Genomic DNA, 17,042 nt, shown 5'->3' with positions numbered 1-17,042 from the left:
CGTCCGTGGTGCGTGGTGTTGACGTTTTTGGTTGTGACGGGCAGGTCCCTAGCTGGGAAGCTGAGGATTGGCCTCGCTGAGCAGAGTGTCCTCGCCGCGCTGAGCCAGGCCGTCTGCTTGACCCCGCCTGGACAAGGTAAACATCTTCTGTCAGCTCTTATCTTTCCTGCTTTTTACAGCAGGCGTTTCGAAACTGCTTTCAGTTTAGGCACCTGGACCTTTAAAAGATATTGTGTCTTATCAAATATTGAACGTAATGGGAGTGTAAGAGCTGATATCAACAGTCTGAACTGAGGACTTTTCAAAATGGAGTTCATTTTCTATTCACCACAACTCGAGTTCAGACAGGTGCCGTCTAGAAATGCAGACGATTTAAATATTTTCCAAACTCGTCCTTCAGTTTGTCCATCTATCCACCCTACAGGTGGGAAGATTTAGGCACTTTGTGATTTGAATTTAATTAATTAAATTCTTCTGAGTTCCCTAATATCAGAACTCACCTATTATGCGTTATTGAACAACTTAGGACAGGTCTATTTACTAAATAAAACATGTTCATTACATTATTTTGCACTACCTGTCCATTCTCAGTCCAATGACCACCTTTCTGCTCACCATTCATGCATCTGTCTGTCCCTCCTCTGTCTCTTAGTTCTTCTTTGTCTGTTTGTTCTTCATTTTCCATTCATAAGTCTCTTTTCTCGGCTTCTCAGCCCACCTGTAACCCTGTCGATCATTGTCCATCGTCTGTCCATCCACTCATTTTCCATTACTGTTTTATTATTTGTCTCTCCTTCTGTCCATCTCTTTGTCTAGTACCAACCTGTCCCTCCGTCCGTTGTTTTTCTACCACTTTAAAGGTTTTAAACTGAGCCTGTTGTTCTTGCGTTGGGTCTGGTTCAGACATACCGTGCTTTTATTCCAGCAGATTAAAGATCAGGATGATCTAGTCCTGATGTGACAACTCTGGAGGCTGATTGAATTTGGTACAGAAAAGCCGTGACATGGCGCTTTACCACAATGCCAAATCAGAAGCCAATTTGAGCCTTTTGTTGTTTCATGATTCCTGGGACGTTCAGATAAGACCTGACTGTTGAACAAATGGCTTCAAATGCCCAGAGTTGTTTAGTATGATCTCAATCAGAGCCACATGACTTTGTCTGATGGGTGTCTGGTAAATAGTCTGGTGTGACGGTGGTTCAGTCGTTGGGTAGAAAATCGATCTGCAGCCCTGCAGTGTGGGCTCGGTAACGCCATTTTCTCTGGTATGATCATATATGAGAGTGAGAAGTTACATCACACTTAGAGCGCACATATGGAGTAGAAGGTGTTTCATGAGTGTGAACAAGTGAGTGAGAAACAGCACTTTGTTCAACATAGATGAGTTAGAAAAGTTGCTAAACGTACGGACTGACTACGCGCCCCTATAGATCTAGAGGGAAAAAATAGAGAGGAGCTTAATGCTCTCTGTGTCTGTCATGTTTTAAAATTGTAGCAAAAAGTTAAGAAAGTTGCTTCAAAGTAAAACTGCTTTGCAAAAGTCTTGATACCGCTTGAATTGATACCATTCAATTGTAGCTCTGGAAACAGGAAAAGCAGGAAGTGGACTATAGAGCAAGGCATTCTGGGTAAATACAACCAAAACCAGCTTGCAAGTCTAGCGCTGGAGGGGGGGGGGGATGGCTCGTGATCATCTACCAAAGACAAAAGAGAAATCCTACAACTACTAAAATCTAATGCAGCTTCGTTTTTGTTTACATTTCGTGAAGGAGGAAGTTGCAGGAAGAAGTTGTCTTCTTCCTGGTGCAGCGCCACCACAGGCGAGGAGGAGAACAGGTTTTTCAATTAGTTCAGTTTGCTTGACACAGTGCAGTGTGAAAGAAAACTGCAGCAGCTGAAAATGTAACAAATGTTGCAACTTTGGTCCCCAATCAAACAGAGTCTACCAGACTGTCAGGTGGGAAAACACTCTTAACTTTCCCATGGCTGACTTGTAGCATATTCCCAATATGCCTTTCTCTCCTTCCATTTTAAAAAATGTGCTGCTTTGTGCTGGTCTATCTAAGGCATCTGCAACCTGTGGCTCGCTAAGCCTTGAAGTTCCCTTTAATAAGTCCAAACATGATGAACTACCTGTGTTTTTTAGATAAGAAATTCAAAAAGCTTTTGCAGCACAGAATGGCATTAATTGTAAAGGTTACAATTTAGTTCATGGTTTCATTTTTGTCTTAATTGCTTGCTTTATCATTTTTCTCCCTTCATTTTATTAATTTCAAGAAAATTCTTTCATGCTCATTTTCTAAAACCTGGAACTTTAGAAGCGTGGTTCTTTAATTTGACAATAAAACAAGGTAATTTTTTGTGTTTATTTAGAAAATACTGTTAATTAAAATACGTGGAAGTTTGTGGTTTTGATGTTAAACTGTATTAAAGTGTTGGAAGGCATTGTACCTGCTGTAAGAAAACCAGTAGTGTGAATGTGAAGGTTATTTGTCCTCCATCGAACCTTTCTTAGAAGCTTCCTGCTGTGCTCTGATTGGTTGTTGCTTCACAATCTGGTCTCCATTGCTTTAAAATGACCCATGTTGAATCCGCTTCAGCTTTTCTTTTATTCTCAACATTTTTATTTTAACTGACTTCTTCTCAGTCTATGTTGGGAACTTTCTTAAAGCCAGTTTGCTTTTTTCCTTACACTTCTAGAAATACTGGCATTTTACCCACTTAACTTACTTAGACCAGAAGTTGCAAACTGTATGCGTGTAATTAACGGTATTCATTAAGCCATCCCCCCCCGAGGAGTAAGCCGAAAAGTCAAGGAGGTGACACTAAGAGGTGAGGATGGAGTAGGGGCATCTCTTATTTAGATTTTACATTTAAAAGCAGTGTTAAAATATTCATTGCACTAATTAGCAGAGTCAGATGTCAAAGCAGCGTCTTTTAAGTGATAAAGCCAACAACGTACGACCGTGAGCCGACGCAGATGCACGAGGGGAAAACGGTGGTGTGTAATCTGAGTCGCAGAGCATATTTTTTCACCGTTGCGCTGTTGGATCCATCAGTCTTTCGGGGGACGTTTTGGCAGCGCATCTTTCACCGCTCGCTCCCAGCGCCCGCGCCAACACCTGAGACTCCAAATTAGACGGATTCCATCGTGACTTATTAAAATGTGTTGTTCAGTCACGACGACTGAAGGTATTCAGTAAAAAGAGTCAATTAGACCCGGAGCTCGGTGGGGGAAATTTGCATTGATCTTTGCTCTGCTCTTGAAATGTTTTTCCTTATTTATTTTGCTGATATTAAATGAGGCAGGTCAGCCAAGAGCAAAGTTTACTTAGTTTCTCTTTGTTTGGCTGCACCGGATCATTACAATCAATCATTCATGCAAATGCGTAATTTAGTTATAATTTAAACATGATTGTTATTAATGTAACGTAATGAAACAAAATAAATAATTAGCATGGTGATGTATTTTAGCCTTTTTAGACCATTCAGACTAAAATTACATCTCTGGCTTATAAAGAATTCATCACAGGACATGATATGTGTGCAGATGCACCCATTTTTTTTTCTCAGTTTCTCAGGCTTTCAGGAGTCTCTGAACTGTCATCCAGTAAATTTTAGGTCATACAAATGTTCAAACACTTCCCCAGATCTGTTTGAAAGAGATTTCCCCCCCCCCTCTATCTTTATAGGTTTCCCTCCTGCTGTGATTGATGCAGGGAAGGGCATGAGCGCTGAGAGCAGGCGGGCCTGGATCGAAGAGAAGAGCCTCATTCTGAAACAAACATACTGGTAAGTGAGTCCTGAACTCAACTCCCTACAATTTCTGTTTATTGCCGCTGGAATATGTTTATATCCCTTTAAATTCTTTAGAAATATATATATATTTTCTTAATCCAAACCTGTGTTTGACAGTGAAATGCCAAATTATGACGTCATCATCCCAGTTTTACTGAAAGCAGGCATCGACCAGCTGCCCAAACACTGCAAACTCACTCCAGGTAAGCAGCCAATCACCCTCTAAAACACTAAACGTGTTTATTGATCCTTTTCATGGAGGCGAGTCAGTTATTTTAAGTTAGATATTTATCAGAAAAGATAAAAGCACTAAAGTAGGAATTAGCTCCTAATTATAAAGTTGTTGGAGAGTGTGTGATAAGCAGCTCTGGCATGATGGTGGGAATTTATAGCGGCTGCCATCTGCGTGGTGCTAAATTGGGAAAGTAAATTGGCAGATATTTGGTCAGTTAGTAGCTGTTGGCAGGTAAATGTCTGCTCAGAGTCCGGGTTTCCACGCAGGTTGGACCAGTGCGGACATGAAATCAGGACACAAAACGTTGGATATCGCTTCATTCCTTGACCAATGGTCTAAATGCTGTATCAATCCATCTGTCTTTGGATGGATCAGTTTATGCATCCATCTTTTCATTCATCCACCCATCCACCCATCTGTGACTCTTCTTTCCTCTGTCTAGGGCTGAGCATTTATCGTATTATCGTTATCGTGATAAATTTCTTATCACGATAAGAAGTTTGATTTGTCACGATAAAAAACTACAAAGTGGTTCACATCGTCAGCATTGTTGGTTTTTACTATTTTCTCCACTGTTTGTTCAATGAAAATATCAATAAATTAGAAAATATGTGTGCAGTTTTAGTGATATAAATCACACTTAACGTGGAATGCTTCTCAAGAGAAGTATTTGTGTTAGTGGGGCTACAACTGCTGTGACACGCAGTCAGAGCCATACAGTTACCTAAAAAAGAAGCAATAAATAGTTCTTATTCTCACTTTTATTGTTACGATAATAGTTGCACAAAATGTTTGATAAAACCTTTAAGTCCGTATCGCCCACTCCTATCGTCCACCCATTTATATTTCTGTCCATGCAGGGCTCAGTTTCTGTTCACACATGCATCCATCCATCTCTCTGTCCACTTAACTGGAATCTGTGAACATTAAACTTTGATTTGTTGGAACGTGCAAACATCCGATTTGTTGTGAACTGACCATTAAAGGAACTTGTACATTTTGTATCTTAGCTTCTCGCCCTGAAAGATTTTGGGTTTGTGAATCGATTGACGTCACTCATCATGTTTTTGAGTCTTAAATTAACAGCTCAAAGAGGTGTGAGTCAGAGGTTTGCTATCGGAGCCAAATAACAGTAAAAACAACTTATTCAGGTGTGATTTCTGTCACTCAGACAGTTGTCGGAGTGATGTTGATGTTTCATGTGAGAATGTGTCACTGAAATATTCCTGAGGTTTGAAAACTTCCTCTCCTTTCCTTACCTGAAGGCCTGTTTGCACCAGCTCTGCCACGTCAGACAGAAAAAGATCTCTTCACGACGAAGTCTTTGACTATTTATTATTTATTAAAAAAATGCATTGAGGTGTATTTGTTTGGGTGTGACTTTCTGGTTCTTCCAAGTTGTCACACCAGCCTTCGTATTTGCAGGAGTCCCGCTGAGGCCCATGTTGGCTCACCCCACCAAGGGTGTCGGCGAGGTGATGAAGAGGTTTGACGAGGCGGCGTTCACCTGCGAGTACAAATATGATGGAGAGCGTGCACAGGTGTGTGTGTGTGTGTGTGTGTGTGTGTGTGTGTGTGTGTGTGTGTGTGTGTGTGGTGACAGAGAGTGACTGTTTGTTTTTCTTCCTCTTGGCACCCAACATATGCCTGCCATATTTGTATGCATGTACCTTTCGGCTGTGTTTCTATTTATTTATTTCTTAAATATGAGGTATTACTGCTGTGCACTCACTTAGCTGTGTTTGTGTGTGTATGCCTGAGCATTTCCTTAAGATAAACACTAGTTCTGCTTTTACACTGCCTGTGGACAGAGGGAGCTAACTCTAACGCTGTTAGCCAGAGAAGGGCGACAGGGAGGAGTGGAGAAAGGTGAGATTAAAGGCTGAAGCAGCCAGACAAAAAGCTGCAAAGAAACAACAAATGATGGCAGAAGGCATGAGAAATATTCAGGAGACGTAAAAAGGCACAGCAAGACAGAGATTGTCATGCAAACGCCTTCAGCTGTATTGTTAATTTTAGACAGTCATGCCAGTGAAGCTCTTTGAACTCCATAGAATGGGAGAAAGAGAAATGAGCATGGAGAGAAGGAGAAACAGCGAGCCCTATGACGTCTCTCTGCAGTAGGTTTTACCTCAAAAAGCCAGCAGGGGGACTCGTGGTATAGTACTCAGCTAAACACTGTGTGTGTCTGATTGGTTTGTGTCTTACCAAAAGGATCTCCGTCTCTCCCTCTCAGACAGCAGATGAACCACAATTATTCTGCATTTTGATTGTTTTTTTTTATGAGTATCTGTTATTTACAGCTTAGAATCACAGAAAATAATGTGCTCTTTATTTAGGTCATTTAAAACAAGTGCACCTATAAAATGAAACAAATTGTATACAGTTGGTATCTACACTGGTCAAAATTGCAGAATAACTCTGAGATGACATGTATACTGCAATGACAAAATAATAGCTTTGCTTAATCTAATGCTACACTATGCAGACGTTCAGTCCGTGCTAAAGAATATTCACTGCAAGCAACATTCTGAATGGTCAAAATGCACTCATTATTGTTTATCGTGAAAGTTTCATATTATAAGAATTATGATTTATTCTGACAAGAATAAATAAAAAAGAGGTCTGTTGTATTTTTGGAATTGGTTCAATAAATGCAAAAGTATGATTTTAAGCTGTTACTATGTGCATCAACTAAATGCACATCAACTAAATCACTTCCCTGTGTAATTAGCATCCTGAAGAAGCATATTTAATGTTTTTTAACAGCAGTATTTGTGCTTATGGAGCTTTGATTGCAAAGAAGTAATACATATATATACATTTTAAACTTTTATTATTACAATTGTACCTTAAAATATTGTGATAAAATTTAAAGTCCACACCACGCACCACTACTTAAACCTACTTGATTAGTTCAGCTTTTGGGTAAACTCATACACTGTGTATACAGCAATGAACTGCTATCTTCACATCATTAAACATGGGTTGGCAGGGTAAAAAAAATACAGTAATCTCATTACAAGTGAGACCTCACAGAGGATTAGCATAAATGCTGATTGGTGCGCGCCCCACCTTTCCACCCTGTTCAGTGCATCAACTATAAACCCATCTATCAGGAACGACTCCACTCAGTCAGTGAAGTGCGCAGCAGAGCAGAGCGCAGCAGAGATGAATGCAGTGGGGGATTACTGGTGTATAAAAAACTATTTAAGACATACTTCTTTTGTTTAGATCTTTTCTTTTTTGAATTTCCCTTGGAGATTTAAAAATAAAAATGAGTCTGCACAAAAAGACTGAAGCAGGAGTCACAGGATTTAGGACTTGCTGCCTTCATCCAAACAACTCCATTCATCCAAAGCATAATGTGTACCCAATATAACCTGCATTTGATGTTAATGACCCCTCATTGTTATACAGATGGGCATTCTGCACACTCTTCCCTGTATACTTGTATTGTTCTTTTTTTGGTTATTTCAATAAAGGAAAAAAAAATATTTAAAATAAAAGCAATCCATGCTTAGCCTGGCGGGGAGCTAGGAAAGCCTGGCAGCCCGCCAGGCTTATAATACACTGGGGGAAACCCTGGGGAAATGTGGGAGTGCCCTAATTTATTCCTCATCAGTCAGTTGTAGGAATAAAGTAGCATTTTATTTAACTTAAGTTAAATACATTTCTTCTGTTTTCATCAGAATTCAGAAATTTAAATATCAATCCGTCCCAATATGTTTGAAAAACCCAGACTTTTTCATTTTCAGACAATTTTTCCTCATGTCTGCAAACTAATCTGCTATATTGAACTTCAGTCATCCTCTAATAACATATTTAGAAAAACACATTCTTTACCAAAAATGTCAAATGTATTTTTAACAAACTTCATCACTTAAGTTTTGTGTGACAGACAAACCCAAACATGGCTAAATTTACAAATCTGTCTCCTGATGAGATTTTTAAAATCCAGTTCATTTTTACTTTGGAGTTGTCACACTTTGACATTTAACACATTCTGTTATGCATCTGTCTAATAAGGCGATCTGAATTTAGAACCCTGAGAGCCAGTTGTTGTTCCTTTCAGTAAAACACAATGCTGTTCTTGCTGATTACATATTTGCGCTCAAGTTGTCAAAAACTACATGTGATAATTGGCGAAGTTTCAACTTACTGTTTCACTTCACAATCACGCGGCCTGACACCAAGCTGATTGTTTTGTAGACATCCTAACAAAAAAAGCATAATTGCCCTGCAGCACTTTTGAAGTGTATCTCCATCTGTCCCTCAGGCGGCTGCCAAACACTCTCTGTAAATCCCTGCTCTTCCCTCTCTTTGGTGTGCTTGTTCTCCACTCTTTCATTTGTCAGACCTGATATTAAAATCTCAGTGTTTACTTAAAGTATTGATTTCTCCAAGTCATACACTCATTGTTTTTTTGTTATTTTTGCCCTCCACAGATCCACATTCTGGAGAGCGGCGAAGTTCGGATTTTCAGCCGCAACCAGGAAGACAACACCAGCAAATACCCAGATATCATCTCGCGCCTCCCCAAGGTAAAACACTTGAGCACAGCGTTCTGCAGCTCGCCCCTCTGGACTGTGGAGAGATAGACGCCGTCTCTGCCACGATTGTCAAATGAGGGCTTTTACCGCTGAACACATTTGTCTTGTTTTTGCTGCTTTTTGTCAACCTTTTCTCTCGTCTTTCTCACTTTGTCGGGATCACATGTTGCAGTTTGAAGCCTCTCATCTATGTTCAGTTGGTCCTTTACCTTCCTGCAGTCATTAAATTCTGCTAGCAGCCATAAAGAAAGCTTTAATGCGCATAAAGGAGGAATTTCAAACCAGCTTGTGAAGTGTCTTTGACTTGGTAATAGATGTGGAGACCGCCAGTTGTTTAACTTTAAATTGCAGCTGTGTGTCGGCTCGCCAAATTGTTGAGAAAGAGATCACAACCACCTGAGGCTTTGGCTGTTTGCCTGAGGTTATCTGAGCGCGCTCACTGCCTCGATGCCTGCTGAGTGTGTTTTTCTGCAACAGTAAGGAAGTGAAGTACCACAGACATCCAAATCAGTCCGCTCTTTCTTTTCATTCACTGGTTTTCAGTTATGTGTAAAGCATCAGTAACGTGTATATGTTCTAATCAGAGCAGATTGTCTCTTTAGAGTTTCTAAGTTTTGCCTCTTTTAGCTGGAGTTTATTACAGAAAATTGTTTCAGTATTTGCACAAGAGAGCAGATCTTTAGACCGAACCGAAAGTTCAGTCAATTGTCCATAAAGTGAATTGATGCCACTCTTGTCGGTTGCAAAGATGCCATGTCATGTGGAAAAATGTGACATTTTATTTTTGTGTTTTCAATGTTTGAACAAGTTTGTCTAGGCCTTTCGCTATGCCACAGTCTGCTACACCATAAACTGTCCCACTAGTAATTGCAATAGCCAGTATAAAGAGATATAGACCTTTTGTAAATAAAACTTCCCTTCATTCTTCAAGTCCTACCTTCTTCTCTTCCTCCTCTTTATGTTGTCCTTCATTTATTCTTTTCTTCCATTCTTGTGCCTTACCTTGTTTTTTTCCTGTAAATATTTCATCTTTGTCCCCTTTCCTTCCTTTTGCATGTGCTTCTTTCCCTTTTTTTCCTCATGTCCCACTTCCTTTTCATCTATATACTTCCGTTTTTTTCCAAGTTTCAAATGTAAAGCTTGTAGAAATGCTGCCATAAATCTGTAGTTAACTTTAGTGCTTTATTATTTTTTCAACTTTAAGGACTGTGTGACTGTAGAAGGTTGCCTGGAAAAGTTTTAAGTTGGTGTTAGAACTCTGAATCTGGCTTTTCCGGGCCCGGCTGTGATTTGAAATAAACTCGCTCACATTAATGGTAACTTTTCTATATTGTAAGGTAAACTGCAGCTTCAAGAACAGGTCAAACCCAGGACTTTCGGTTTAGTCTGTTCTTGCTTTCTCACTACTAAAAGCAAATATGTGAGGTTATTTCCATATAAATGAACAAAGGTTGGTTTTAAAAGGACAAAATTGGGAATTTACTATCAGAAATGCTGTTTTGGTCCCAAGAAATAAGTCATGGTGATCTCTCATCAAGGAAGGAGAACCTGGTAAAGTTGTTTGTACACAATACTGAGCACTTTGGTGGTGATTTGCGGGGCCAGACCCTCGTTCTGTTTGGTCTCTAAATAATCAAACAGGAAGTGGAGAACTCAGACCTTCAGTCTGTTTTAATAAGACAATGCAGCCTGGCTGTTTGCTCAGGCTTACCCGTGTGACTCCTAACCAAATCTATGCTTGTAGAGTTCAGTTTGACTCCGCTTCTCATTTTCATACATACAGGCTTTATTTGTTCATTTCCTGACAGCACTAATAGGAGCTCTGGGAAGTTATTTGTGCAGCAAATTGTTCTTTTACTGTCTCACATGAAACACTTTCTGCTGGGTGGACACTTTGTTCTACCAGGTGGTTTAAGCTGCTGCTGCTGCTGCTGATGATGATGATGATGATGATATGTATTCCCAGTTCAACGCTGGCTGAGCTGCTTTGCTCTTCTCGTTTTCTTGTCTCCCTGTTCTTCCAGAACAGACAGACCCCTGACTTAGTTTATTTCAGATTTAAAACACTCATTATTAAATGTTATTTGTGTTTTTGCTTTGATCTGGGAAAATATCAGCTGTGAAAAAGGTCTACAAAGTCATAAAGGTTTAACTATAGATATTTATTTTAAAAGCCAGAGGGGACGCAGCATGTTTTGTAAGATCTCTAATTGAAATAAAAAATAAGTTGTTTGTTTTGCTCTTTGCATAGTTCCAGGATCAATTTTAGAAATGAAAGCATGATGATGGGGAACTTACCTGAACTCTGACAAAAAATAAGCTTATCTTCAGCCTGCCGTCCAGAAATCCTGTGCATTCATGACCTGAATGCTTATATTACATCCCATTCTTATCATTCTTCATAACATCTGCCCTCTAACAAATCCTTCAGAATGACTTTGTTCTTTTGCTTTTTTCTTTTTTTTCCAATTCAACATTAAAGGCAACGTGACTTATTTCCTCTCATGCTAACCTTGTTGCTCTCGGTCTCCTTGTCTCTTTCTTACATCTTTCTGTTTAATCATTCCCTCCTTTTGTTCCATCCTTCTTTAGGATACTTATACTTCTTATAAGACTTCTGTTTTTTTCTCCTCTTTGACTCTTACCCATTCATGTGTCTTTTTCTCTTATCCTCTTTAGACTTTGATGCCACTTGTCTGTAATTTCACCTTTTTGCCACCCCTGACTTCTCAAATATTCACCTTTCCCCTTTTCGATTGTGTGCCATTTCTCCTGATTGCTGCCTTTTCGAGTTTTTTAAAATATTTTTTTTAGCTTTTGTGTCAGTGACTCTGTAAAAGTGTGTTTCTGCCTCAGAAACCATTTCCAGGGGGTAGTTTTCATGGACCATTATTTACCCCCCCTCTGTTTCCACTGCTTGGACTGTGTTGGTGGAACTGGACCTCTGAAAACCAGCCCTGCTGGGCAGCTAACACTTTTAATATTACCCCAAACCTTCTGGGTGAATATGAGAGTATCATTTGTTTATCCTTGTATTTGCAACAGATTGCAAAAGACAGGTAATAGCTGATGCTTTGGAAGAAACCCAAATCTAACCAATGATCGGATCACACAGAGGGTTATTAGTGCTAACAGATTAGTGCACAAACTTAAACACAAAAAGTAACTAGATCACAGCAGTGATTTATCACACACTGGAGCAAAACACCAACACATCTGACAAGTGTTTAATTACAAGTTTCAATCTGTTTTTTTTTTTTTTCTTATTTTTTGTTTTCACAAAATTTATAAGTTTTTTAGTAGGTTTTTTTTTATCTTAAGTGCAAAATGTACATATATTTTTTGTCCAATTTTGGCTTAAGTACCGCTCTGAATATCTTATGCTTCCAGCAAATAGCCTTTTTTTGAGTCTGTATACTCCAGTTGATTAATGATTAATTAATTACTAAATTAGTTGACAATTATTCCAATAATTGATGCATCTCAATTGTTTTAGCCCTGGGTAAGCAAAGTATAATGTGACTGAAAACTTCAATAGCAGAGTCATCTTTTGACCCATGTGTTTATAAACTGAAGATCAGGTGAAGTGTATCGGCCACACAGTATGAGTAGCATGAGACTTCCTGTTTTACAGTTCCCAAAAAATGAATCGTTTTTTTTTTCTTTTCTTTCAGCTTTTGTGGCATTATCAACCAAATTGTAGTTTTCACAAAGCCTCAGCAGTCCTTTCTCAGCCTCTCCCTCCTCGAAAGACTCAACAGGAAATAATGCAATTTAGTTAACAGTTTGTCCTTATTACCACTCTATTATTAATAGCTGTTTTCCTTTGAAAATAAGTTTTTGGTCTATTAGTGTAACATCTAACTCCAAGCACTCTGTAAATTTTGTCCCGCTGTTTCATTCATTCCTCTTTCATAACAATGTGGGGGGAAGAGTGAGCGAGTGAGTGATGCATTTAGGAGAAGTGAAGAAAGCTGAGCTCGGTTACCCTTGGGGTTAACTGCAGATGGGCAATGGACTGCTATGAACAACTGGAATAGAGTATATTCTGCAGCTTTAGAGATCACTCCTGTGAGGAAAACATTCTTTGTGGAAAGAGAGGAAATTAAAGGCTAAAGACTCCTCTTTTTTTAGAGCAATTTTTTCATTAATTTTGCCCTTTCTTGCAATTCTTTCAACTTTACCATCTCCTTTTCTAGTATTACCTCTGCCTAAATAATAGCCAGAGGTAATGGGGAAAAGGAAATACTCTCTGAAGTATTCTGTCTTTATTTTTGGATTGTGTGGAAAAGATGTATCATTTAAATAATGGGTTCATTTGGCCTTGAAATTATTTTCCTGTTTGTGCTGATTATGACTCCTAATTTATCGTATTTCATTTTCTCATGCTGTGAAAATAACCCCTGTCAGTTGTTTCTTAGAAAATTGATCACTGATCATTAATGTGGCAGATCATCGGTTTAAGAAATTGCTTAAATTAAAATTGCATCTCTTTTCCGGACGTTTCGTTGTCAGAGTAGAATATCTGCGTTGGTGAAGACCAAAGATTTCTCTTCCAGCATCGCAGAGACGGTTTGATTAGATTCTCCAGCACCTTGCTGCATTATTTTGCATATTAATAAGGGGTAACCAATTTTGCTGTAGCTCCCACAGAGCCTTAAAGCTTTAAATTATGGATTAATATCAATACATAAATATTAATGCTGATCCATTAATTGGTAATTAATGCACAACTTAGCCTAATGACCTTATGGGCTTAACACGGTTTTAATATGAGACTGTTTCCAAACAACCTGTTAAAGTCTAATGTGTCTCCTGCTCTTAACTCTGATAAACTGCCTTGGATTTCATCTGCTGATTAACTCCCAGCCTCCTGCAGGCTGGAAATTTTTAACAACCACAGAAGAATCCCGCTGGACCCAAATTCATCCTCAAGATTTCCTTTAGCCACTCGGCTTGGTCCTAAAAATTAGCAGTAATGGTCAGTTTAAACCGCCCATCAGTCATGTGGTTTATCCTGGACTTAAACCTGATCACTGACTTCCTGCTGTGGGGACTAAATGTCAGCTGGCGAGACATCTTAGTTAATGCAGGCAGGATTAACGACAAACAAAGTGATTTAGGGTGAAACCTTTGGTTTTTGTTGCAGCTTTTCTGTAATGATACCCGGCTGTATGTGCAAAATGTGTTTGCATCAATATTTGCGTAGGTGTTGATTTTAGAAGTTTTTTGATATTTATGTTTTCTGTCATGTTTATATGTATAAAAAACAGCTTGAGCAAATACATTTACTATCACCATGTTTCTTCTAAAGGCCTTTTGTCTTAATTAGCTGAATGATATTCTTTCTGTTCTGATCAGGCTGCAGACTAATCTGGCTAAAAATGCGATCAGACGATTTGCTTGCAAGACACAGGGAGGTCGAGCACAACTGTCTATGTAGTTTTGTTAAATATGGAATATGATTATGCCTTTTCCAAATTAGGACAAGTATGGAAAGAATCAGCAGACACTGTCTACATCTGTCTGTCCTTCAGTTAAATTCATATCAGTTTATTTATGCAGCGCCATTCACAACTGTAAATTCAATAAGACAATCAGATCAAAATTCAAAAGAAACAGTCAGTTTAATCCATACAAACAGGTTGAAATTCATTATTCGCAAGTTTTGCACAGACTTGCAATTTTCAGCAATCATAGAAACTTTAACTGAAATCTGACCAATTACCTTAATGTTTTCTTTATTTCCTTCTTTTTTTTGATCAACCACTGTAAATCGTCATAATATTGTGATGGTGATATTTATGATGCTGTTTTAAGTGCATTGTAGATGGAAGACATTTCCTCCAAAATCTTCAAAATTTTGAAAAAATTAACTTCTAGGAAGTTTTTTCTAGTTTTTTTTTCTAGCAAATGTTTGACTTTTCAAATTTAGATATTTTCAGTCCTTTCTAGAAAATATCTGAGGTTAATGTAAAAAAAAAAAAATCTTTTCAAACGGGTTATTTTTTGGAGAAAATTTCTGATATTAATCTTGGCTAGATTTTTTTCTTCTTCGATCTACATGGCCCTAATACACAGTCATAGATATTGCTATCACAATATTATCACCATTGCAACATTTTTTAACATATTTTGGCCCTTCCTTGTATTTTTATTATTTCCCTTTTTAATTGACGAAATAGTCAATTAGTTCAATTAAAGCATTAGCATGCTTGTATGCTAAATAGAAAGTTGGGGTCACAAATCTCGTACTAATGTTTCGGTTCAACCACTCATAAAGGTCTGAGGTTTTAAAACCTTAAAAAAAACAGACTTTGATAGAAATATCTGCTGTGCACTCTTTTTAGCAAACTTTAGTTTTAATACTTCAAAATCCAACCAAGAAAGGGCTTCAGAGTATGCTATTATCAGCCTGGAACAGTGGGAAATCTGGACATTAAAAAATATGCAGGAACCCTCATCTGTTCACAAGAGGAGGCATTGGCCTCATACATCTGCTGTGCTGCTGCTTCACTTATTCATGGTGTATCCCACCCCCTCAGGTGCACCAGTTCTTTTATTGTCAGAGACTGCCTTATGTTAACATTTTCTGTTTTTTTTTTTATTATTTTGTAAAGCTTCCTTCTCCTCCTCAGCCTCTGCACTGATGGCCATGATATACAACGATCTGTTCCTTTTTCTGGTAGATTTGCTCAAGGTTTCGTCTGTACACACCTATTAAGGTTGTTTTTTTATTAGCCTGTAAAATGAACAAGTGAATTAAAGCGTATACTCTCATATTGGCAGTGAAGTGAGTGAGATCTGACATCAGCAAGGCAGAGTTGCATCTTAAGATGCTTGTTTTACACAGCAGTCTCCCTCCTGAACTGATGGTGATGCCTGCAGAGAAAACATCATTAACTGAAATCACATTATGATTACATTAGAAGACATTTCAGTACTGTAACTCAAACGCGTCTACAGTTGCAACTTTTCAGCCTCACTGGGTAAAATGTCGGGAAGCTGATAGTCTGAAGCTCAGATTTTAAGGATTTTCAAAGCAATATCATGGATATTTCCAGGCTCATCAGCAGACGTCTCTACGGAGGCAGAAAGGAGCAATAAAATGCAAAAGGCTCAACAGAACAGCAAACATTCACAAGAAAAGTTGCACTAAAACAGAGGTTGTGCTGAAATGTTATTCAGACCTTCTGCTTTAGCAATAATTCCACTTTAGCGTATCCAGCGTTTTAGCGTAGCTTCCGCTGTAGCTTATCTGCTGCTTTAGCTTAGATTCCACTAATGCAATAATTCTGCTTTAGCATAACTACTGTTTTAGCATGTATTATGCTTTAGCATAGCTTCTGATTTAGCATAGGCTTCACTTTAACTTCGGCTTTAGCCAAACTTCTGATTTGGCATGGCTTCCTTTTGGTGTAAATTATATTTTTCTGTTGTGACTTTTACTGTTGCATTGCTGTTTATGGATTTTGTTGATCCTTCTGGGCCTCCGTCAGATTCAGTGCAATTTTTCTCACATTATAATAGTTCCTGAGGCAGCGTGAAGACTTTCAGTTTTCTGATGGGACAATATATTCTGACTGGTCCAATTTGTTAATGTAAATTTATGTTTTTCTAACTTCTTGCACTTTTTTCATGCTCCTAATTTTCTCCTAATTGACTTTTGCATATTTATCAACTCCTTATTTTTATGTTTCTGTAGGTGAAGAAGGACTCTGTAGTGTCTTGTGTTCTGGACACGGAGGCGGTGGCCTGGGATCGAGAGAAGAAACAGATCCAACCCTTCCAAGTCCTCACCACTCGTAAGAGAAAGGTACGAATAAAGAGGGACGTAGGAAAGGGAAGGGAAGACTATTAAAATGTGTGCTTTGTCGTAAAAAGGAAATAGTAGGAGATAATGAGAAGAGAAAGAATGTGTGAAAAGGTTAAGAAGAGAAAACAAGACGAAGACAAAGACCCGAAGGTGGAAGAGAGCGAGATAATGGAGTGAAATGATCCGACAGACTGGGGGAGATGGACAGGGGAAGAGCTGGGAAAAAGTGGTAGGAGACTGATAGGTCAGAGGCAGAAGAGTGAAATGGATCGAGAAGGGAGGCTGAGATTGGAAATGTCAGCAAGGTGTTTATTCACTCCTGATCAGAGTAACGGCCTCTTTCCATTACACCAATCACATTAGGCAGAAACGGCTCCCTTCACCCTGTCTTTTCGTGTGCGAAATGACACCCCGCTAAATTTGGGAAGGAGAAATAAGCGTGCAGATACGAGCAACGCCATGACGAAAATGGCCAAAATGATTATGTAGATGATTTTCTTTTTTTTGCTTGATACTTTTTCCTGTTATTATGCAATCATAATTATTGGTAATGATAGTTTTACGCACAACCTGATTATACATTGCAGGCTCTGGTGTTTTTTACCACCACCAGCTTTTGACGAAATGAAACATTCGAGAT

The 17,042-nt window shown here is 38.7% G+C and overlaps 1 protein-coding gene across 1 annotated transcript in view; it reads left to right on the top strand.

Annotated features, from left to right (window-relative positions):
- Positions 1–17,042, top strand: part of lig1 (ligase I, DNA, ATP-dependent) — a 71,289-nt gene that overhangs the window by 26,791 nt on the left and 27,456 nt on the right. The window contains exons 14-19 of the mRNA XM_015008460.2: positions 45–136; positions 3,693–3,792; positions 3,916–4,001; positions 5,459–5,574; positions 8,482–8,577; positions 16,292–16,402. Coding sequence (XP_014863946.1) covers positions 45–136; positions 3,693–3,792; positions 3,916–4,001; positions 5,459–5,574; positions 8,482–8,577; positions 16,292–16,402 — 601 coding nt within the window. The remainder of the gene's footprint in view (positions 1–44; positions 137–3,692; positions 3,793–3,915; positions 4,002–5,458; positions 5,575–8,481; positions 8,578–16,291; positions 16,403–17,042) is intronic.

Source organism: Poecilia mexicana, unplaced genomic scaffold, assembly GCF_051168715.1.
Source record: "Poecilia mexicana isolate PSO_F unplaced genomic scaffold, ASM5116871v1 scaffold_17, whole genome shotgun sequence".
Lineage (NCBI taxonomy): Eukaryota > Metazoa > Chordata > Actinopteri > Cyprinodontiformes > Poeciliidae > Poecilia > Poecilia mexicana.
The sequence above is the reverse complement of the archived record's forward strand: the minus strand, read 5'-3'. Positions and strand labels throughout refer to the sequence as shown.